This window comes from Urocampus carinirostris, chromosome 14 (genome assembly GCF_059441175.1).
Source record: "Urocampus carinirostris isolate Australia breed hairy pipefish chromosome 14, RoL_Ucar_1.0, whole genome shotgun sequence".
NCBI lineage: Eukaryota > Metazoa > Chordata > Actinopteri > Syngnathiformes > Syngnathidae > Urocampus > Urocampus carinirostris.
In genome coordinates, this window is record NC_142362.1 from 33,594,108 (window position 1) to 33,617,251 (window position 23,144).

Below are 23,144 nucleotides of genomic sequence, written 5' to 3' on the forward strand. Positions count from 1 at the left end.
TCATGCATGGAACCAATGGTTCCCCAGCTTAAACTAGCACATGTCAAGGCCCACCTTAAGTTTGCTTATAACCATTTGGATGATACAGAGGAGTCATGGGAGAAAGTTTTGTGGTCAGATGAGACCAAAATAGAACTTGCTCATAATTCCATGAATTGTGTTTGGAAGAAGAAGAATGAAGAGTACAATCCGAAGAATACCATCCCTTCTGTTGAAAATGGGTATGGTAGCATCATGTTCTGGGGGTGTTTTTTTTCTGTACATGGGACTGGACGAGTGCACTGCATTAAAGAGTAGATGACTGGGGCCGTGTATTGTGAGATTTTGGGGAACAACCTCCTTCCCTCAGTCAGGGCATTGAAGATGGGTCGTGGCTGGGTCTTCCAACAAGACAACAGCCCAAAGCACACAGCCAGGATAACCAAGGAGTGGCTCTGTAAGAAGCATATACAGGTTCTAGCATGGCCCAGCCAGTCTCCAGACCTGAACCCGATCTAAAATTTTTGGAGGGAGCTCAAACTCCGTGTTTCTCAGTGACAGCCCATAAACCTGATTGATCTAGAGAAGATCTGTGTGGAGGAGCGGGCCAAGATACCTCCTGCAGTGTGTGCAAACTGGTGAATTACTACAGGAAATGTTTTCATACCTGTCAACCTGTGCGTTTTTGCCGTACAATGTATGTTTATTATGCATTTTAAGACGTGTACGACGTACAAGAAAATCTGTACGGAATAACGCAAAGTTGTCAATTATGGGTACCAACCGGTAAACACCAACTATCACGAAATGGCAAATCAATCATGTCTAACGAGTTCGCCGCGGAAGCCTCTATCTCGGTATCGTTTTTTTTTTGTTGCAAACGAAGCGAGCGGTTTGATGCTACTGTGCGCATGCGTCTCCAGCCTCGGATTTCATGTGGTAGTTTATGTAGTGAAAGGAAGTCCGTCTCTTTTTAGAGAACCGGCTTATTCGGCTCAACTCATTAAAGAGAGCCGGCTCTCAAATGGCTCACTTGCTGTGATGCATTATATTACGAATTATTATGTTGTCCAAAGAAGTTAAGAAAAAAAGGATGTATAAAAGGAGAAAACAAAAAAAGGCAGGTTTGTGGTTATCCCTCTAATCAGTATATCACCAGCAATAATTTAATGCAGAAAATGAATTCATAATTTGAATAAGAAAATGTATTATTCTACTTAAATATATTTGCATGTATTTTTTCCTTCTACAGTGAACGCCCAAGCTACTTAATTTTTGAACCTTTTTTTTATAATAAACCTCATTCATGTCTAACAACTCAGTATCTCACAACAAAATGTTAATTAACAATATATATGATAACGAAACACATGTACAATATAACATGTTAAACTACATAAATAAACACGTTTGGAAAAAAATATGGTGTAAGATTATCTTGTATTTTGTAAGGGATTCTGGGTTTTTCTTTTTAGTTTATCTTGCTCACAGTGGACATGCACCTAAGATGAACATTTTAGACCCCTCCATGATTTCTAAGTGGGAGAAATAGCAAAATATCAGGTTGTTCAAATTGTCAAGTCTTGTTCATTTGTATAGCCCTTAATCACGACACACAAAATACTTATTTTCTTAACTGTACATCCTACCTAAACTATCACCCTACCAAAATCTCAAAACCAAGTCAGATCTACTAGTTTTCTATATGACACAGTGTAAATCGTTGGATGGTTAGTCAGATTTTGTAGCCTAGCAACATCCACTCAGATGCTTGGAGATGAAAATGAAACATTGCACCTGTAAGCAGGAACGTCGTGCTGCGTTTTCCGAACTTTGTATGACAGGTGTTGCTTGTGGCGCTCGACGGAAGAAAATGAGCCGCTAAAGGTGAGTAAAGGAAGTCCGCTATTGTATCGGATTAACTTCGTATGAAGTTATTGTTATGGTACACCTAGGCGTGCTTAATGAGGTGGCTCTTCCAAGTCTGGACTTTTGCTATAGCCAAGGAGAAAAGTGTGCCCGAAATGGAGCGTCGCCACAAGAAGAAACGTCGACTCGACTTTGTTGTTGACTGTTTCAAGAAGGCGAGTGTCAACTTTTACTGTTTGAGGCAGCTGCTCTCGACTATTATTCAACATTCCATAACTCCGCTAAATTTGAATTGGAATTGATGCTCAGTAGCCTAGATGGTAGTGTGCCCGCTTTGAGACTGGGAGGTCGCTGGTTCGCGCCTCGACCGAGACATACCTAATTGGTATAATGGCGGCGCCCTCTGGCTGCGGCTGCATCGACTCGCTACAACGGGTCAGGTGTATCGACATTTCGTTCTGTGTACATTGTTACAAAGAATGACAATACAAAGGAAATTATTATTATTATTATTTCACAAGTGTATTAAAAGAGCCAAATAAGTCTGAGATATATCTTAAAATGACATACAAAAAATATGAATCAGGCAGAAATTAAAAGGGACATTGTGTATTAGTTAGCACAGCGGTTGTCAAATTCCTTTTAGCTCGGGGGCCACTGGTAGGAAAAACATTCTCACGGGGGCCGGACTAGTAGTTTATAGAAGAGAGGGGGGAGAGGGGGATGAAGAATGAACGAGAGAGCGAGTAAGAGACAGAAAATAAGAGACAAAGAAAGCTAAATGGTAGAGTTACACTATGAGAGAAAAACGCACAGAGAGAAAGGAAGAAGAAATGGGGAGATCAAATGAGAGAGAGTGAGGGAGAAGGGGAGACGACTCCGAAAGAAGTGCAAAAAAAGTTTAAAAAACGAGCTGCAGTTTTAAATATGTCCATGGGGTGTCACCGAAGCCACATCTCTCTCTCTCTCTCTCTCTCTCTCCTCTCTGTCCTTTTTTCTTTCTCCCTCTATCTACCTTTTCTCTCGTTCTTTTACTCACTTGCTTCCTCACTTGCTCCCTTTTTCTTCCCCTCCTTTTCTCTCTCTCCATTTGTTGCTCTTTCTTCCTCTAATTTCTCTGTTTCTTTCTCTCTCCTGTTCTTTTTGATCACTTTTTTTCTCTCTCACTCTCTCTCTGTCTCTGTATTTCTGTCTCTAACTCTGTTCCTTTTTTTTCCCTATTTTTTTCTGTTTCTCTCCTCTCTTTCTTTTGCCTCTATCTGTCTCTCTTTGTCTCTCTGTCTGTTTTTCTGCTCTCTTTCACTCTCTAGATTGCTCCATTTCCCCCTCTCTTTTCCCCTTTGTCCCTTGTGTTCTCCTTCTTTTTCTTTCTGTAATTCTTTATCTTGTTCACTTTCTCTCGTTCTTTTTATCCCTCACTTTCTCTCTCCATTTCCTTCTCTCTGCCTGTTTATGTCTCTTATCCAACTCTCTCCTTCACTATTTCCCTCTTACTCGCTAATTTTGTCTCTATTTCTTTCTTTCTGTCTTTTTATCTTTCTTGCTCTCGCTTCCCTTTCCTCTCTCTCTTTCTTACTTTCTTTTTAATTTACTATTCCGGCCCCCACGAGTGTTTTTCTACTATGTGGCCCTCCGAGCTCAAATGAGATTGACACTCGTGTGTTAAAGCGTCCTTATTCTTGGCAGATGTTTTGGGGGTTTAAAAAGAAAAGATGCCATTTAATCCTCTGCCAGTGATGTCATGTATCGATCCAGCCCTGACAGCCGACTTTCAGTAAATGGAATCTTTGGCACGCGGCATGAGAAGGATGAGACTGCACAAACAGGCTGGCCTCAAACCACTCCGACTGTCTCGCTGCTCTTATTACCAAGCTCCATCGTTATGGAGGAGACGGGACAGTCGCACCTCGTCCAAAATCTGACTTTGAGTGCCGGCACGGCTTTGAAAGTGGTTTCTTTGACTCCCTCTTTCCAGCACGTCTCCTGGATTCGGCAGAATATTCGCAAGAAGGAGTGCTGCTTCTTTGTAAAAGGTGCAAGGTAGGTCAACTTGTGTTTCGCAGGGTTTGTACGGGTACTTGAAATCCTTGAAAATGCTATGATTTTTAACGTTGTATTTTTAAGGGTTGAAAAGTGCTTGAATTTTGGGTGAAGTGCCTGTAAATGCTTGGAATTGTGTTTCGTGACAAGTCTGCTTAAAAATGACACCAACGCTGCTTTTCTGATGGCTTTGCTTTGCCAATGCATTATTTCCTACATTAGTTTGTAAGGCATTGTCCTATGAAATGTTTATTTGTGCAAGGATTATTATTGCATATGTAAAAAATTTACAGTAGCATGTGCCAGTGGTAAATATTAATGTGAAAAACTGAAAGTATAAATGGGGAGAGAATTTTTACAAAAACAAATACATTTGCGATTTACTGACTATTTTAAAACCATATGCCTTGATAAATGCAAGATTGCAAATAGCTAATATATCCGTGGCTTTGCAAAGTACATGATTCACATCGAATTTCTTCTTTTAATGGTACTGGATGAATTAAATAATTGGATTTGAAATTCCTCTAAAAGTGCTTGAATGTAGCCATGAAAAGGGTTGTTAGAACCCTGGTTTTGTTGGTAAAATTGTGGGAGTGACCTTGCCTAGTGGGGACTTGAGGTTCGTGTATAAACTCTTGTCTCAAATATTTATTTATTTTTTTTCTCATAGAGAAGGAAGCTTTTCATCCATTTTGGCTTTTCAAAGACACAGCATAGCATTTTATAATATTATGCAAATATATCAAATGTTACTCAAACAGACGGCAATGACAAAATGAAAGCAAAACCAAAAAAAAGTAGGAAAAAACTATTAATTTTTATTTGCAGATAAGGAATATGTGACAACTCGAGGTTTATTAGCAGCTTTGATTAGACAATTTATCTTTCATAGTAAGTGTTCAACTAACTTAAGAGTGATAATAGAACGCTTGAAGCCACTTTTTTGTGAAAAAAAATACTTGAAAATTTCACAGGGACAGTGAAATTAGAGAATTAGTCTTTCAAGGTAACATTTTGTTGCACTGTTGGCCATTTCTCTTTTCTCTTGCTCTCTCTCATTCTCTTTGTCTCTCTTTATCGCTTCCCGTCTCTCCATCTCTTTTTTCCTCTCTTTATCACTTCATCAGTTTTTCCCTCTTTCTCGCTAACTTTATCTGTCTGTCTGTCTGTCTGTCTGTCTGTCTGTCTTTCTTGTTTTTTTTGTTGTTTTCTTTCTCACGTTCCTTTACTCTCTTTCTTACCATCTCCCTTACTTTCTTTCTCTCTCTTTTTTCTTTCTTTCTTGCTTTATTTACGTCTTTCTGTCTTTCTTCCTTTCTCACTTTCGGCCTCTCTCTTGCTTAGTCTTTCTATTTCTTTCTCTCTCTCTTCTTTCTTTCTCTCTTACTTACTCTCTCTTGCTTACTCTCTCTTGCTTACGCTTTCTATCTTTCGATCTTTCTATCAATCTCAAGTCACAAGACGTGTTGAACTGTTGGTTTCCTGCAGAGAAGATGTGTGCATGTGCGGCTATTCCAAGAGTGAACACGTGGCCGAGGCCGTTCAAACAGAAAACACGGGTGGCGGGACATGGGACCCGCACATGCATGTCCGTGAAGTTCCCACCGATGCATTCGGGGACATCAGCTTTGGTGGTTTAAGACAGATGACGACCAAAGTGAGAGAAAAAACGGCATATATTTTTACAATGACATGTAATGCATTGGTAGTATCTTACAAAATGGATGTTGTTTTTTGGTCAGTATGCACGAGTGTCCACCGACACCGATCCCGAGTTGATTTACCAGTTAATGATGGAACAGTGGAAAGTGTCCCCACCCAACCTGCTCATCTCTGTCACTGGGGGAGCCAAAAACTTCTACCTGAAAACCCGACTCAAAAATGTCTTTCAAAGAGGCCTCATCAAAGTGGCTCAAACAACAGGTACTCGCATGCACAGGTACATTTTATAAAAATTGCAGGGAAGATTACAAACTACAAAAAAAAATCATAGTAACCAAAACGCACCATTTCTCTTTGCATTTTTTGCATAGCCTTTCACAAGATTTTGGTTTCGTGGGTACCCTTAGCAGCAAGATGTCAAATTTCTTGACCCACGAGTATTTAAAAGTAGGGTGCGTCGTCTTAGGGGTCCTTAAAAAGTTCTTAGTTGAATATTTTTTCTATGATGTGTTAAGAATGTCCAACTAAATTAAAAGGGCCTTTATAATTGTTTATAAAAGTTGTTCACCTTAAGTTACACAACTAGAAACATACCACCAAAGTTATAACAATTAAATCTACCAAAGTACATTTACATAAGCAATGATACTCATACTGTATTTTTTAAGTCATGCTACTAAAATCAGGAAACTAAATTAAGTTAAATTACCAAGCTCACTCTTTTTTTTCTTAATTTTCTATTATAAAAGTCTGTGGGTAGCCATTTTGAGAACGCTGACTAGTAAAGATGACGTCACAGTTTCTCAGGCTAACGACCAATCATGTCTTAGCTTTGAAAAGCAGTTTAATTTTGTGATTGGTCATAAGCTAAGCTTTGGGCAACTTTGATGCTATCTTTATTTGACAGCAAGTCTCAAAATGGCTCCCCTCCCTGATAGATATTACTTCTTAACTGAAACAATACCCACATAAAATGCCTAATTTATTGTAGTGAAAGCCCAAGCAACAAAATGAAGACATTGTGGTAGTTTGACTTAACCCAAAATGTTTCCTGCTAAAGTAATGCTGTTAATCTAAAGCCACTAAAATCATGCTATTTATCACAGGGTACAAAAATGTCACTACTTATGCTAGGCTAGTAAAATGGTGCTTCATAAAGTCATGTTCCTCAAATTAAATGTACATAAATTACACGGCCAAAGTTACTTGACAAAACCAATGCTGCTAAATAACAATCCTGCACTTAAATTAAAGTACAATTACAAAGATTACACTAACTGCAATAAGCGAGGAATCGCTAACTAGCCACACTAAAATAAAGCCAATAACTTGCACTACAGAAGTCTCGATAATTTACCCCGCTTAATTAGGGAAGTCAAGTTTGGCTATTCACTTGCACTACCTATAATTGCACTACTAAAGCAGTGTTCATTGTACCTCTGAAAAGTGATGGGTCCCGGGGACTCGCATGCGCAAAAATCTATGGATCCCAACAGAGACCTATGGGTCCCCAAAATTTAGTGTTATCGAGGTTGAAATTGTAAATCGGTGACAAATATATACTATAAATCTATATATTCATTCCGTTTTAATCATCACTGTTTATTGGTAATACAAATCAGTTATCACTTCAAGATTTTTCAGTTACCAACAATATTTTACATAATACAAAATAATACTGCTGAAATAATTGTATTAATCTATATTCTTTTGTTTATTTTCTTTTGTCGAATCGTTTGCTTCAACACACATGTTTTCCTTGTCTCCGCGATCTTCCGAAGAATTTCTCCACCGTTTTTTCGTGCCAGAATTATTGCCGTTGTTCTCACTTTCTGCATTATGTTTCGACTTATTACTGACACTGAAGAAATTACCAATTTTGTGTTGGTTTTCACCTAATACTAACTGTTTTTTCGGAGGCAGACTCATACCTGTCAACCTCCACGGCTCCATGCCCTTACAAAATGTCATATTTTCCCTTACAAAATACAAAAAAATCTTACACCATATTTTTTTTTCAAACGTGTTTTTTAATGTAGTTTAATATGTTATATTGTACATGTGTTTCCTTATATCATATATATTGTTAATGAACGTTTTGTTGTGAGACACTAAGTTGCTAGACATGAATGAGGTTTATTATAAAAAAAGTTAAAAAATGAAGTAGCTTGGACGTTCACAGTAGAAGGAAAAAATACATGCAAATATAATTAAGTAGAATAATACATTTTCTTATTCAAATTATGAATTCATTTTCTGCATTAAATTATTGTTGGTAATATACTGATTAAAGGGATAACCTCAAACCTGTCTTTTTTCTATTTTCTCCTTTTATACTTCCTTTTTTTCTTAACTTCTTTATACAACATCATAATTTGTAATATAATGCATCACAGCAAGTGAGCTGTTTGAGAACCGTCTCTCTTTGATGAGTTGAGCCGAAAAAGCTGGTTCTCTAAAAAGAGACGGACTTTGACTACACAACTCGAACTCGTTTGACTTGATTGATTTGCCGTTTTCGTGATAGTCGTGTATACCGGATTGTACCCATCATTGACAAATTTGCGTTTTTCTTGTACGTCGTACACGTCTTAAAATCCTTAATAAACGTACTTTGTACGGCAAAAACGTACAGGTTGACAGGTATGCATACTTAACCTTCCCTTGCCGACAACAACCACAACAATGACGTAATCTCGAAGCAACGACGTCTTGTTTGCCGAGATCGGCGTGCAGATGGAAAATCGAACCGCAAGACAAAAACAACAATGGCGGATCTGCCTGACGAAAAGTTTGGAGTGCGGTAAATCTTTGTTAGAAAAATAAAGTAATAGCGTAATAATGACAATTTTGTGTCAAAAAAGTTGCGTCCCGGGTAAGCACGTTGATTTGACACAATGCGTCCCCAGCAAAAATTATGCGTCTAGGACACAGGGACGCAGGCAAACGAGAACACTTCTAAAGTTACCTTGCAAGAATTTTGCTACTAAAGTCATGCTATAGCAGCATTTGAAGTCACTTAAAATCTTTTTTTACAACAAAGTCTAAACTTTAATAGATGTGAGTACCATATATAAGCTGCTCCGGAGTAAAAGTCGCATTTACAGGGGGAAAATGTTTTTGATAAAAACCAACAGCAAAAGCATACATGTTATCTTAAAAGGTGATTTAAAATAAAAGAGAACAACAGGCTGAATATGTTCGTATGGTATAGGAACATAACATGATTGATATGCCTGTTAATTTCAGTAACGAGGTAAAACTATTAAGAGTTATTCAGATAACTCTAGCATAAATAACATGCTCACCAAATTATCATTTTGGCACACAATGTTTAGTTATTATTGGTACTATATCGTAAAAAACATCTGCTGTTGTGGAGCCGGGGTTCAGTGTTGTGTTTTCAATAAGTGTGCCGACTTCTCTCTCTCCAAAATAGCCTTATGTGTTCACATGTATTTTTTTCTCTAACGTGGAGTGATCCAAAACCTCCCTTAATTGACTTTGTATCTCTTTTTTGCGGAAATGTAATATAATAGTAAAGCACAGAGCATTTGCACCTTGTATAGAAATCCCTTTGGAGCAAGTTGAAAATATTTACTTTGGAAAAATGACGCTTTATCTTCTGAATATTCGTGTCCTGATTGGTAAGAAAAGGTGGTGTCATTTCGCCAAAGTAAATATTTATAACTTGCTCAAAAGTGATTTCTACACTAGGTGCAAATTTTCATTTTTTTACTGTTCTATTACACTCCCCTAAAACTGAAATAAAACGTCATTTTAGAGACGTTTGCCCGAGTGCCGGTGCTAGGCGGGGCATTTCACTTGGCACGCCACGGTAAAGTTTGAAATTATCAACGTAGTCCTAGAACACCCTCTTGCGGTTTATTGTGAAAACAACATGGGAAATAGTATACCCGGTAATAATGTGTTATCAATTTAACATATAAGATTTCCCGGAGTATACGTCGCACGCCGGGCCAGACTGAAAAAAAAACTGCGACTTATAGTTTGGAAAATATGGTACAATGTATAGGTAATCATAGGAGAGGATACCGTAATGACGGAGTTTGGAAAATAAATCTTTGGGAGATTAGCAATAAATAGCCTATGGTCAAACAAACCGCAAGATACAAGCTCTAGACTGCAGGAGTGTCAAAATCAGAGGGATGGAAGGGCCGAATAAAAAAACAAGCTTCCAGGTGAGGGCCGGACTGATTGAATGTTGAAATATTTTAAAATGATGCGTATAGTCTAGTGAACTTAATGAACCTATAGTATATTCAAATAATATCTAATAACTAAGCAATTCCTCCATGATCTGCTACCTTACCGTGGTGGAGGAGTTTGTGAGTCCCAATGATTTTAGGAGCTATGTTATCTGGGGGCTTTATGGTCACCCATGACAAACAGGTTCTAGGTGAGGGGCCAAACAAAATGTAGATCAAACACCATTATGAAGAGAAAAAACTTTGGTCCACTATTTCCTTCGCCCAGACGCAGGTTACCGGGGCCCCCCTCCGGAACCAGGCCTGGAGTGGGGTATGCTGGTGTGGCATGCCGGCTGGGCCTTTGCTCACGGGGTCCGGCCGGGCACAGTTCGAAGGGACGACTTGGGTCACTCTTCCCATGGGCTCACCACCTGTGGGAGGAGCCAAAGGGATCAGGTGCGTAAAGAGCTGGATTGCGGCCCAAGGAGGAGTCCTTGGCAGGCCGATCCCCGGCTTCAGAAACTGGCTTTCGGGACATGGAATGTTACCTCTCTGGCGGGGAAGGATCCCGAGTTGGTGTGTGAGGTTGAGAGGTTCTGACTATATATGGTTGGACTCACTTCCACACACAGCTTGGGCTCTGGTACCAGTCCTCTCAAAAGGTGTTGGATTCTCTTCCACTCAGGTGTTGCTTGTGGTGAGAGGCACAGTCTGTGTGGGCATAGTAGTTGCGCTATGGCTCAGCACCTGTACTTTGGGGTTCACTCCGGGAGACGTGAAGGTAGACTCCCTCCGCCTTCGCATGAGGGGACGGGTCCTGATTGTTGTTCGTGCTTATGCACTAAATAGCAGTTCTAAGTACCCACCCTTCTTGGAGTCCTTGGAGGGTGTGTTTGAGAGCGTGCCCCCTAGGGACTCGTACTGCTGGGGGACTTTTAAAGCTCACGTGGGCAATGACAGTGAGACCTGAGGGGGTGTGATTGTGAAGAACAGCCTCGCTGACTTAAACCCGAGTGGTGTATCGTTATTGGACTTGTGCGCATCATGGCTTGTCCCTTACGAACATCATGTTCAGTCATAAGAGTGTCCATTTGTGCACTTGGCACCAGGACACCCTAGGCTGCAGTTCTATTATCGACTTTATAGTCGTTTCATCGGACCTGCGGCTTCATGTTTTGGACACTCAGGTGAAGAGAGGGGCTGCACTGTCAACGGATCACCACCTGGCGGTGAGTTGGCTCAGACGGTGGGGGACGGTGCCGATCCGACCTGGCAGGGCCAAGCGTGGAGTGAAGGTCTTTTGGGAACGGCTAGCAGAATCTCCTGTCAGAAAGAGTTTCAATTCAAAACCTCCGGTAGAACTTTGCCCATTTCCCGAGGGAGGCAGGGGATATTAATTCTGAGTAGACCATCTTCTGTGCCTCTATCGTCGCGGTGGCTGATCAAAGCTGTGGCCGTAAGGTAATCGGTGCCTAGCAACCCTCAGACCCGTTGGTAGTCCCTGGTAAGGGAGTCTGTCAAGCTGAAGGAGTCTAATCGGGCCCTCCTGGCTTGTGGAAGCGGCTTGCCAAGCGGAATGCGGCTTTGGCAGATGCAGAGGCAAAAACTCGGGCATGGGAGCAATTTGGCAAAGTCATGAAAGGCGACTTCCGAACGGCTACGAGGAAATTCTGATACACCATCCGGCGTCTTAGGGGGTAAAGCGGTGTGCCATCAATACTTTGCATGGTGATTAGGAGGCACTGCTGACCTCCACCCGGGACATTGTGAATCGGTTGGCAGACCCTCCTCAATCCTACCAACACGTCTTCTTCTGAGGGAGCAGCCGTGGGATTCTGAGGTGGGTTTTCGTATCCCTTGGGTTGTAGTCACTGAGGTGGTCAAAAAGCTCCTCTGTGGCAAAGCCTTGGGGTTTATGACATCCGCCCAGAGATCATTATGGCTCTGGATGTTGTGGGCGTTTCATGGTTACCATGCCTCTGCAACATTGCGTGGACATCGGGGACAGTACCTCTGAACTGGCAAAGTGGGGTGGTCGTTCCCCTTTTGAAGAAGGGGGACCCGGAGAGTGTATTTCAACTACAGGGGAATCATACTTCTCAACCTCCCTGGTAAGGTCTATTCGAGGTTACTGGAGAGAAGGGACCGTCAGGAAGTCGAATCTCGGATTTGAGAGCAGCATTGTGGTTTTTGTCCGTGCCATGGAACAGTGGACCAACTCTACACACTCTGCAGGGTCCTTGAGGGTGCATGGGAGTTTGGCCATCCGGTCTACATTTGTTTTGTCGACTTGGCGAAGGCATTTAACCGTGTTCCTCGGGAAGCTCTGTAGGGGTTCTTCGGAAGTATGGGGAACCGCGCAGTCTTATATGGGCTGTGCGGTACCTGTATGTCCGGTACTAGAGTCTAGTCCCCATTGCCGGCAGTAAGTCTGATTCGTTTCCAGTCGGATTTGCACTCCGCCAGGGCTGCCCTTTGTTGCTGATTCCGTTCATAACTTTTATGGACAGAATTTCTAGGCGTAGCCTTGGTGGGGAAGGGGTCTGGTTTCTCTGCTTTTTGCAGATGATGTTGTGCTGTTGGCTTCCTCAGGCCGTGATCTTCACTGGAGCGATTTGCAGCCGAGTATGAAGTGGCCGGGATGAAGAACAGCACCTCCAAGTCCTAGACCATGGTACTCACCTGGTACTGTGGCATGCTGCTTCCGGGTTGGGGATGAGATCCTGCTCCAAATGGAGGAGTTCAAGTATCTCGGGGTCTTGTTCACGAGTGAGGGTATGATAGAGCGGGAGATCGACAGCATGATCGGTGCAGCGTCTGCCACCATGCGGAACCTGTACCGGTCCCTCGTGGTGAAAAAGGAGTTGGGCCAAAAGTCAAAGCTTTTGATTTACTGGTCAATCTACGTTCCTACCCTCACCGATGGTCATGAACTGTGGGTCATGACCGAAAGAACACAATCCCGGATACAAGTGGCTGAAATTAGTTTCCTCCGCAGGGTAACTGGGCTCAGTCAACCGGGACTAACTCAGTCTAGAGCCACTGCTCCTCCACATTGAGCGGAGTCATAAGGAGTCGTCAGTAAGGATGCCTCCTGGATGCCTCCCAAGAGACACATTTGCTTACGTCTGAAAAGTAGATGAAAGAAGCCGCTTTTATTTAGGCTCCATTAGTAGCCTATATTTTATAGTTTACAAAAAGTGGGCCAAAGAAATGATAGCAATATATTTTCATTGACTCAACTAAAATAAAACAAAGTGCAAGGAAAAATAACAGAATTTAATGGAAAAAATGCACAACAATTCCTGGTGTATGATTGAATACCGAATCAAAATCATCTCAGGGGTCTATGAAAACCTCAGAGGCTGGATGAGGTCTGCAAGCCTCAAGTTTGACATATGTTCTGTAGAGTAAAATAAAATTTTGAATATGGACTTTGCAAAAAATGACACCACTTGACTACAGGCGCATGGATCATCACCGGCGGAACCAACACCGGCGTCATGAAGCATGTGGGTCAGGCCGTCAGGGATTACTCCCTCAGCAGCTCCATGCAGGGCCAGATCGTCACCATTGGACTGGCAACGTGGGGAGTCATTCACAACAAAGAAGTGTTGGTACATTCACAAGTATGAGCAACACTAAGGATCGATACAAAAGCAATTATTAGTATTAAGAAGAGGCTGATATCTGATATTTGGAGCCGATATTTATTTGCTGTAAAAGCTTAAAAATTGGCAGATGAAATGTTAAATCACGCAAAAAGAAACAAAGAATATTTTTACAAATTCAACTAAATAGTTCTTTGAAACCTTTTACAGTAAACAAATTAGAATTTTTAATCTTTCACTTAAACTGATAATTGATATGCAGGAAATAAAATCAGGCCAAGCAGCAACACCTGTAAAGGTATATCAAATTTTAATAGCTCCCTGATTTTTATAGGGCCTATAAGAAAAACTGTCAATACAACCCAATGACTTTAATTAACTTAAAACAAAGAGTACATTGAACTTTCAACGGAGCTGGCGAATTTAAAAGTGTGGGCACCCATGTTTTAGAGCAAGACTGACTTACCAATGTTGTGATAAGACCTCACTACTTCCACTTAAGATTTAGCATGCTTTTTATGCTCTCTCTCAATCACAAACACACACGCTTGATAGCCGAACTAATGTTATGGTAACAGCTAATCACTCAGCCTTGTATTGAAGAGTGATTTTTATGCTCTCTCTCAATCACAAACATACACACTGGATTGATGAACTAATGTTATGATAAGAGCTAAAATATTAGTCTCCACCTGAACGTGCCTCTCTGAAACAAGTTAACTATACTTTTTATGCTATCTCTTTATCGCAAACAAGGACACAGGCATGTTGGGGCGAGTTAACAGTGCTGCCGCTTTAACATTATTGTTCCTGCATCAGAGGCTCCGCCCCCTGTTGCTTATCCAATCATAAGGCGCAGGGGTGGGGAGCAAGGATGGAGGAGGAGGGGAGGGAAGGAGTAGGAGAGATAGTCTTGGGCAGATGCATCTGAGACTAAATAAAAAAAATTCCATTACCCATATTAGTCGAATTCCCAAGTATCGGTTTTAGTCGAATTCCCAAATATCGTTTTTGATAATCAGCCTACCCGATTTTTGGTTGACGTCTAATCAACGGATCTAAAGGTGATTTCAATCGCCATCTGCAAAGTTTTGTTCTTTGTGACCTCCTCAGGGTTGTTTCCCCGCTCACTACCCCATGGACGTCAAGGGTCGACTGCCGTGCCTTGACAACAATCACACCCACTTCTTATTAGTGGACGACGGCACCCACGGACGCTATGGGGTGGAGATCGATCTGAGGAGTCGTTTGGAGAAGTGCATCTCCAGAAAAACACTTGGAAATAAAGGTTAGAGAAGAACAATATATACTACAGGGTTCGTGCGGGTGCTTGTAATCCTTTAAATGCTTGATTTTTAATGATGTCTCTTCAAGGTCAGGAAAATGCTTAAATTTTGGGTGAAGTGCTTAAAATTCTTAAAATTGTTGCCATTGGCATGTTTCTCAGCAGTCTGGCTCTGTAGACTACACAGTAAATGAAGATTTTTTTTTTTAAAGTGCGTGAAAATGACGCTGACACACGCCTGCTCTACTTAAGAAAAAAACAACTCTTTTGGCTTGGCTTACTAAGAATCCTTTTTAGCGCACCAAAAGTTTCTCAGATTTGTTGTTTTCTTAATGATATATTACAAATAATAATAAAACATTACTCACAAAATTATGTATTAATTAGTAGTTTCATATGTTTTGCAAGGGATTCCTGCAAAACACATAAAATATAATGTAAAATATTCACAGCTATAAAAAACAAATGTATAATACAGCACAATTTTAGTTTTTCACACACTGAACAGATTTGAAGTCACAAAACAAAACCTCTGAAAATGGAAAACAATAAAATATAATTCTAAAATATTATCTCTTCAGTGCTATAAGAAATAATAAAATGCAAAAAAACTATTTACAATTCAATTTTAACCAGTTTAGACACAGTTTCTCTGAAAAACAAGCCAAAAAAAAGGATTAAATAAGTTTAATAAAAAGCAGAGGATCAGCAGTCGATTGACGATCGATCGATATCATTGAAATTGCTCGTTTTTATACACAAAGTACTTTCTCTTTTTTGTCGTAAATGATGAACTCAATTTTTACGCAACCCCTTCTGTGTTTGTCAGCAAGTGTGACGTATTGAAGCTGCGCATGATTTGTTGAAGCAGAATGGCGGAATTTATGTCAGTGTATAGCAACCCAATCACAAAAAGATGGTATATAATAGATAGGAACTGCTCACCAAAGTTTAAAGAATGTGCTTGCAGCAAGATAGCGACTTTATTTTTGATAATCAAAAGCAGCAAACATTATTTGAATCAGTGCTGGATTTCTTCCTTTAAATGGTCCTGGAAATATTAAAAGTTGGCCTAGAAAGTGCTTGAATTTGGCCATGAAAAAGGTCCATGAACCCCTACATCTGCTCACTCATAGAAATACGTACCCAAAATATTAGTTAAACGTGTACCTTAACAACAATAACTATAAAAATGTGTACATAATATAATTAACATACAGGAATGAAAAAAAAGACCATTTTAAAGCAGTTATTGTAGCTTTAACTAGTGCTGGGTTGCCAGTCATTCGTACATGATTTTCATCTTCGCAATCATTTCCATCTTCGACTCAATCATTGTTGTCATTGTTTTCTAGTTTACCTTATCACTAAATTTCTTCTGACCCATTATTATCAGCAAAAAAGGCAATAAAACACACTACATCACAATACAATGAGCCGTGGTCCATGTCAAAGACAATTGGGATGGCACAAACTGAACAGGAAGAAGAGAAATATGAGGCAGACAAACCAGTCGAGCCACCAATACTGTAATGAATTCAATGTATTCATTTACCTTGAGAAAAATGCTTATTTAAGCTGAAATATTTTGGTAGGATTTAATTCAATTTCTTTGGAAATATCACTTGTTGTTGCGGAAGGTGAACAAATAGTATCATTTTCCATGACTACTAAAAATACTGGTATCATATTACAATTAGAAATGTCTCTATTGTCATTGAACGTCCATTGTAGTGAAAATTGTATTACATGGTGGTTAGACAGGGCTCTCTAGGATAAACCCGTAATAAATAAGAAATTAAAAAATGTGATGAAAAAGAGAAGGTGAGAGGAGTCCTTTATAAAGTTGGTGGCTCTGGACAGTGTCCTTCATACTGGGCAGAGAGCAGCAAATGTTTTATAGGCTGTGTTGATGACTCTCTGTACTGTTTCTCTGTCTGTGCTACCAGTATACTACACAGTGATGCTGTGGTCTGACTGATGTGGTACATCTCGCCTTTTTTCATGAATATGAAGAAATTATTATTTGTTTACCTTTATCTAACCAGCCGTTGGCGTGACCATCCCTGTGGTATGTGTCGTTTTGGACGGAGGGGCAGGGACGCTGAATGTGAGTACTCCTCTTTGTCCTCAAACTATCCCTTCTTGGCCCGCTCTTTTTTGATCGTTTCTCCTCTGTCTTCTCTAAGACCATCTACACGGCAATGCTCAACGACACGCCGTGCGTGGTTCTAGAGGGATCGGGAAGAATGGCTGACGTTATAGCCCACGCTGCCGGCCTGCCCGTCGGCCAGGTCACCATTGGCCTCGTAGACCGTCTGCTCAAGAAGTTCCTCAACTTGGAGTACGACAATTTCACCGATCTAAAGATCATTGAGTGGACCAAAAAGGTAAAACAACCCCCTTAACGCTCTTAATAAAACCTTGGGCCAAAAATAGCCAGGATTGGCATACATTTTTTGTTCAGAAAAAGACTTGGGAAGGTAAAAGCGGTAGAGGGGTTGGGGTTGGTTTCATAAAAAAGACCTGGAAGTTAATTCAGTTCAACAAATTGTTTTTTAGATTCAAAAAAAAAATCACCCAGATGTTTTATAGTGCATCTCCTATTTGATCTTGATAATCGAGTTTTGAGCTTGCAAGGAGAAAAGGACAAGACCTTGCAAAACCCTCAAGATGTACAATGTACAGCCCATTTAAAGGGTCCTCCCTTCAGGCCTCTCTTTTTATGAAAATCTCCTAGATTACAAAAAGCAGATAAGCCACAAAGAGTGTGTGTATCAAAAAACAGCAATATGAAGGCAAATAGTGAATGATGAAAAAGGTAAGCAAGCGCTCAATAATAGTGCTCTATAATAGTCAAAATACAAAACCCTTTTTGCAAGCATTCAATGTTGAAATCACAAGCATTCCTTATAGCGAACAGAACAAAAATAAATATAATACTCATTCCGACAAATGTATAATGAACATTAAATTTTCTTATCGCAACCCCCACCTCTTTACATATTAAAAAAAGAACAACCCAGGCATTATACACATTCTTCAGATCAGGGGATGGTGTAATAATAGTCTGTAATAATAGTCTATGCAATAACCTGTGCAGCCCTTTGAGACTCTTTGTGATTAAGGGCTATACAAATAAAAATGACTTGACTTGAATTGACTTGATAATAGTCAAACTATAAGATGCAAGTGGTGCACAGGTGCTCAATAATAGTCAAAATAAAGACAAAAGTGTACACAATAGTCAAAATGACCTAACCCTGGCTGTGTAAGGAGGGTTCATATAGGTGCTTAAAATCCCTAAAAATGTTTGAATTTTAATGGTGTGTTTTCAAGGGTGGAAAAGGGATTGAATTTGGCGTAATCTAGGGTCCCTTTAAGTGCTTGAAATTCTTGCCATGTTTTTCAACAAGTCTGCTTAAAATGATGTTGTGGCTTCGCTTTTCCATTTGCATTACTTACCAACTCATGATTAATGGCGGCTGGCATTATTTTGTATGGCATTTTCCTAAGAAGCAGGTGACTGCTACACCAAAACAGGGCGCTATGAAATGTGCATTAGTGCAAGGATTACTTATGGATCTAAATCTAAAAAAAATATGTCTTGATAAATGCACACGCAAGATTAAAAATTGAATAATTAAGTCGCAGATATATTTGTAGGTCTGCAAAAAATACGATTAACACCAGTTTTCCTCTTTTAATGCTACTGGAGAAATTGAAAAATTGGCTTTGAAATGTGTGAATTTGGCCTTAACATCTTTGCAGGTGTTCCATAGTCAAAATAGAGCCATGTTTTTCATTGTTAGCAAGCAGAATAAAACTAAAATATCCAGATAAACATTCAACTTTTTCTTTATGATGATTTTCTATATATGTTTTATGCATTTTTCTGAGCCAGATTCAGGATATCATCAGGATGTCTCACCTACTGACTGTGTTCAGGGGAGGCGGAGACAGTCACGGTGATGTGGACGTGGCCATTCTACAAGCTCTCTTTAAAGGTGATCTGTAAATGCTTTTTTACAGATGGTTTCCATCGCTGACCCTTATTGATATCATTAAAACTATTTCCTGGCAGATGCCTTGCTGACTTAGCAAATAAGCATGGCCTGCCACTTTGTACTACTTGTGAGCAATTGACTGACACCAGAAGCTCATTATCAAAACCTCTAGGGAGAGTGCATCCGTTTAGAGCAATAATGGTGGTGAGACAGAATGCTGGTTGAATCAGAATTTGTTTTTGATGCTAATAGCCTTTGCCATTTATCATAAATACAGGTTTTGATTAAAATAATATATTAACAGTGATTTGGATTACATAATGTTTTAAAGTATTGAGTAGCGAGTCCCTTTTATCTGTGCTAATTAGCAATATCAAGAAATCACATCACCAGGCAAATAAATTAGTAATGCTGGGAAAATCTTGGGCAAATTTTGGCATTCAATATCTCGGAAACTACTAAAAGTATACTCAGAAAGGTTGTAATCACCTTTTTACACGGAATGTTCAAAGATGTTCAATGTGAGATGTTCAATGTGACACATGACACACATCAAGCCGAGTCAATATATTGCCAAACACAACCCTGCATTTTATTGGCGATGGTTGCAACAGCTTCGGTTATTCTTGCCTTCAGCTCATCCAAGTCTTAGAATAGTGGGCACATAGACCTATCCCTTTACAAATCCCCACATTTAGAAATCGCATGATGAGAGATCCGGAGATCTGGGTGGCCAAGATATGAGATTGTAATCATTCTTCCCACACTGTCTAATTCATTGCTCTGGTAGTGTTGTGTTTGGAAACTGTCTAACCGTGAAGCTCCAATGTGGTGATGCCTGTTGGAAAATAAAGTCACCAGACTCATTCTCACTCAATTTATCCATTATCAGGTTTACAACATTTGTAGGTATGACTCACCATTGACTGTTGCTCTTTCAAAGGATTTTTCCTTAGACAGCCATCTTCGACATAGCACAAAACACGGTCACCTTTAGGGAATCTGGCTGAAGCCCAAGAAGTTTATGTAGGTTCACAGTTCTCCATATACAAATGGTATGCTTGTTATCTTTCAATTTACAAAGTCGCTTCATTGCTAAAAACCTCTCATCATCCATGTCCTTCAAATGTTGGAAAAAGAGTAGCTTGTAAGGCATCACGTGTAGTTAGTTGTCTTCTTAAGACATGCCAAACAGTTGTTGTGGGACACTGAAGTTACTTACTGGCTCTTCTGATCCATTTACAGCAGTTCTAACTTTTGAGCGCCGTTCAATCCTGTTCTTTTAGCTGGGCATAAGCTCCCATCTGTTATGAATTTCCCATGCCACCTCGCTACGAACTTCCTCTCTAGTGGCTAAATTCTCAGTTTTCTGTCAAATGCACGTTGAACAAAAGTATATGATTCAATTTTTGCAAATTCAAGCACACAAAATATCTACTGGTTGAGTGAACACCATTAATAGGTCTGAAAAGAAATTAAAACATGAAAACCCTTACAGAAACTTACTGTACATAGCTTTATAATGGCACAACTTGTATCTCACTGCCATTCATAACACTATAGGCGCTGCCGCGTGCGGCTGCCTTTAGTTTGATTTTTGCAATCCGGAGATGGAATAAGAGCTTGCTCTGTCCACTCTACGCATCGGCCCGGTATAGCAGTACCTCCGGGATCGGGGCATTCGCACTGATCGCTGCATGGCTCTGTGGCTGGGACCTAGACTCGGCCCTTTGGCCTTTGTAGCGTATTATGATTTGACGGATAATTGATAAAGAATATTATAGAACAATAAATCCCCCTCCAGCAGCTCCGCGTTATTTCGCTCTTTTTGTGATTTATCATTTTTATTGGCTGCTTCTATCTTCGATGTTTTTCGTCCCGTTTGACAACTACACTTTGGAATACTTTCTTTCCTATGGTTATGGGTATTAACGCACAAAATGCGTTTATTCGAGGAATCAACTTCTTGCCCTGAAGAATTCTCGTGCCGGCGTGATGAGGGGGCCCTATCGTGGCTGCAGAGCCGGAGCTAAGGTGAAAGCAAAAGCCTGCGGGAAGCATAGAGGAGGCGGACTCGCTATCTACATCCACTCCGCTGTAGCTAAACTACAACACAGCACCCTGAGGCCATCCTGTTAATCTGTTAATAATCAACACAAGGATACTGCTGGAAGTGTGAATTTCCCTACAGGGATGAATAAAGTATCTATCTATCTATCTATCTATCTATCCATCCATAGTTAAGAGGATATGAGGACTTCAGATGTGCCTAAGAATATTGAAAACCCTGAAAAATGATTGATCTATCTTAACTTTTCTTGCCAGTGACCGAGTGTTCTTGTTTGTACACTTTCTGATGAACCATTCAGCTTCAAGGGCCAGTGTGTCACAGGTAGTTGAGGGATGGCGGAGGCAACTGGAACTGGCGATAGTCTGGAACAGGGTGGACATTGCCGCCACTGAGATCTTCACCGACGAGAGTCAGTGGAAAGTGAGTCTGCTCAATTCGCACTACTTGCATGCACACCAAGTAATCAGTCACGAGTCCTTTTTTCTTCCAGATGTACGTTTGATTCTGGGTAGCGAGAGGGTAGGTTATGAATACAAAGGCTAAAAAAGGATAAGCAGTTCCTTTGAAAAGTGAATCTCTAATGCCCCCGTTGAACAAGTAGTTGCCTTGCATGGCTGACGCTGCTATCGGTTAGTTAGTGTGTGTAATAGGGAAAGTGTGAAGCACATTGTATTGCGCTTTGGGAGGTCTTCATTGATTTGCTATATAAATGCAGAAAATTTACACTTACATTTACATTTTAATTACAATATATTATAATATTCTGGGCACATGAGTCACAAACTGTGGACAGTTCAGTAGTGCAAAGACAAAGGTGGCTTACTATCATCCTTGTACTAAATGGGGGCAGTCCATGAACTAATCCTAAATCTAACATGAATTTGGTACAAAGGACAACATTAAACATTAAAGGGATCCCAGACTTGATTAATGCAGTGACCTTTTAAATATTGCCTCCTTACACATGGAGGGGAAGTCTTGCCCAAGCCGCTCAACATTTGCCTGAGGGAATCAATTGTATTTGGTTAACTGGTATTAGAGTTTGTGATCTTATACTCTACACTGGCATTTAGGAATGTGCTTCTTCACCCACCCCATTCACAATTGAATCATCTTGAAGTTTTAGAGATCCCTTCCCCTGTATGCGTCTGAATTGTTTGAAATTAAAAAAGGGGAGGTTTTGAAACGCTGGCCCAAAGAGATTCAGGACTTGAGCTGATCACATTTCTTCAAGAGCAGAAATGGATATTTACACTATCTCATTGTGTATTCTAGTCAATGAAGTAAGGTAATCGACCTAACAATGGTGCTCTAGGCCACTTCTGTCTAAAAATAGACCACAACTGAAGTTACGATTACAGTGGGACCTCCCTACTTCGCGCTTCGACGTTCGCGGGTTCAGAGCTTCGCGGGCCTAAAAAATATTAATAATAAAATAAAATGTAAAAAAAAAAAATGTAAGCATTTTTGAAGGGGTGTTGCTTCTTCGTGGTTCTACGTTCGCGGGTTCAGAGCTTCGCAGGTCTAAAAAAATTATAATAGAATAAAATAATTAAAAAAAAAAAAAAATAAATTTTAAAGCATTTTTGAAGGGGCGTCGCTACTTCGCAGATTTTCACTTTTTGCGGGTGATTTTGTTCCCCATTAACCGTATCAAAAATAATAATAATAAAATAATCATTAAAAAAAAACTTATTTTTTATTTTTTTAAGGTGCGCCGCTACTTCGCGGATTTTCACTTATCGCGGTTGGTTTTGGTCCCCATTAACCACGATAACCGAGGTCCCACTGTACATAAATGAAGAACTGCTAAATAAAGAAGTTACACTACCACGAATAAATAAATATGGGCAGAGACATAGTTCAATGTTACAAAAATACCTTTAGGCATTTTTTTAATCTCATTATACTGCAATAGCAAAAATTGTAATTTGAGGCAATTCTACATTTTCCACCATTCTTCAGTCTAGTGATCTCCACTGGGCCATGTTCTCAGCCCTTGCGGGGAACAAGCCCAAGTTTGTGAGCCTTCTCCTGGAGAACGGTGTGAGCCTGAGGGAATTCCTTCAAAGTGAGGACACGCTGTGTGAGCTCTACAAGCAGCTGCCCAACTGTATCTTCCTGCGCAAATTGGCCAAACGCGTCCAAGCAACCAGCAATCGTCGAAAGAAGGTTTTTGCCGCTAGAAACCGCGTACGTTCCTCGCAAAGTGAGGGAATAGCCTTAAGTCACGTGTCGGACGAGGTCCGCCACCTGCTGGGTAGCTTTACCAGGCCCATTTACCTGCCGCCTACCACAATGTACCACTTCAACATGGAAGACGGCACATCGGTGAGACGACACTAAATAATCTAAAGTGTTGCTAAGTAATAAGAGCGATAACCGCTTGTGAACCCCTTCTGACGG

General features: G+C 40.3%; 1 protein-coding gene and 1 pseudogene across 3 annotated transcripts in view; both read left to right on the forward strand.

Moving 5' to 3' along the window:
• The first annotated feature begins 1,820 nt into the window (after positions 1–1,820).
• Positions 1,821–23,144, forward strand: part of trpm2 (transient receptor potential cation channel, subfamily M, member 2) — a 48,889-nt gene continuing 27,565 nt past the window's right edge. For 2 of the 3 annotated variants that reach the window (XM_088352356.1, XM_088352357.1), the window contains exons 1-12: positions 1,821–1,866; positions 1,935–2,063; positions 3,824–3,888; positions 5,380–5,548; positions 5,634–5,814; positions 13,230–13,393; positions 14,489–14,663; positions 16,709–16,770; positions 16,850–17,050; positions 18,565–18,667; positions 21,037–21,158; positions 22,704–23,069. In XM_088352356.1, the coding sequence (XP_088208482.1) occupies positions 1,944–2,063; positions 3,824–3,888; positions 5,380–5,548; positions 5,634–5,814; positions 13,230–13,393; positions 14,489–14,663; positions 16,709–16,770; positions 16,850–17,050; positions 18,565–18,667; positions 21,037–21,158; positions 22,704–23,069 (1,728 nt within the window). In that variant the 5' untranslated portion in view covers positions 1,821–1,866; positions 1,935–1,943. The remainder of the gene's footprint in view (positions 1,867–1,934; positions 2,064–3,823; positions 3,889–5,379; positions 5,549–5,633; positions 5,815–13,229; positions 13,394–14,488; positions 14,664–16,708; positions 16,771–16,849; positions 17,051–18,564; positions 18,668–21,036; positions 21,159–22,703; positions 23,070–23,144) is intronic. The other variant, XM_088352358.1, reaches the window with a different exon arrangement.
• On the forward strand, positions 20,252–20,346 carry LOC148353224 (U2 spliceosomal RNA; annotated as a pseudogene).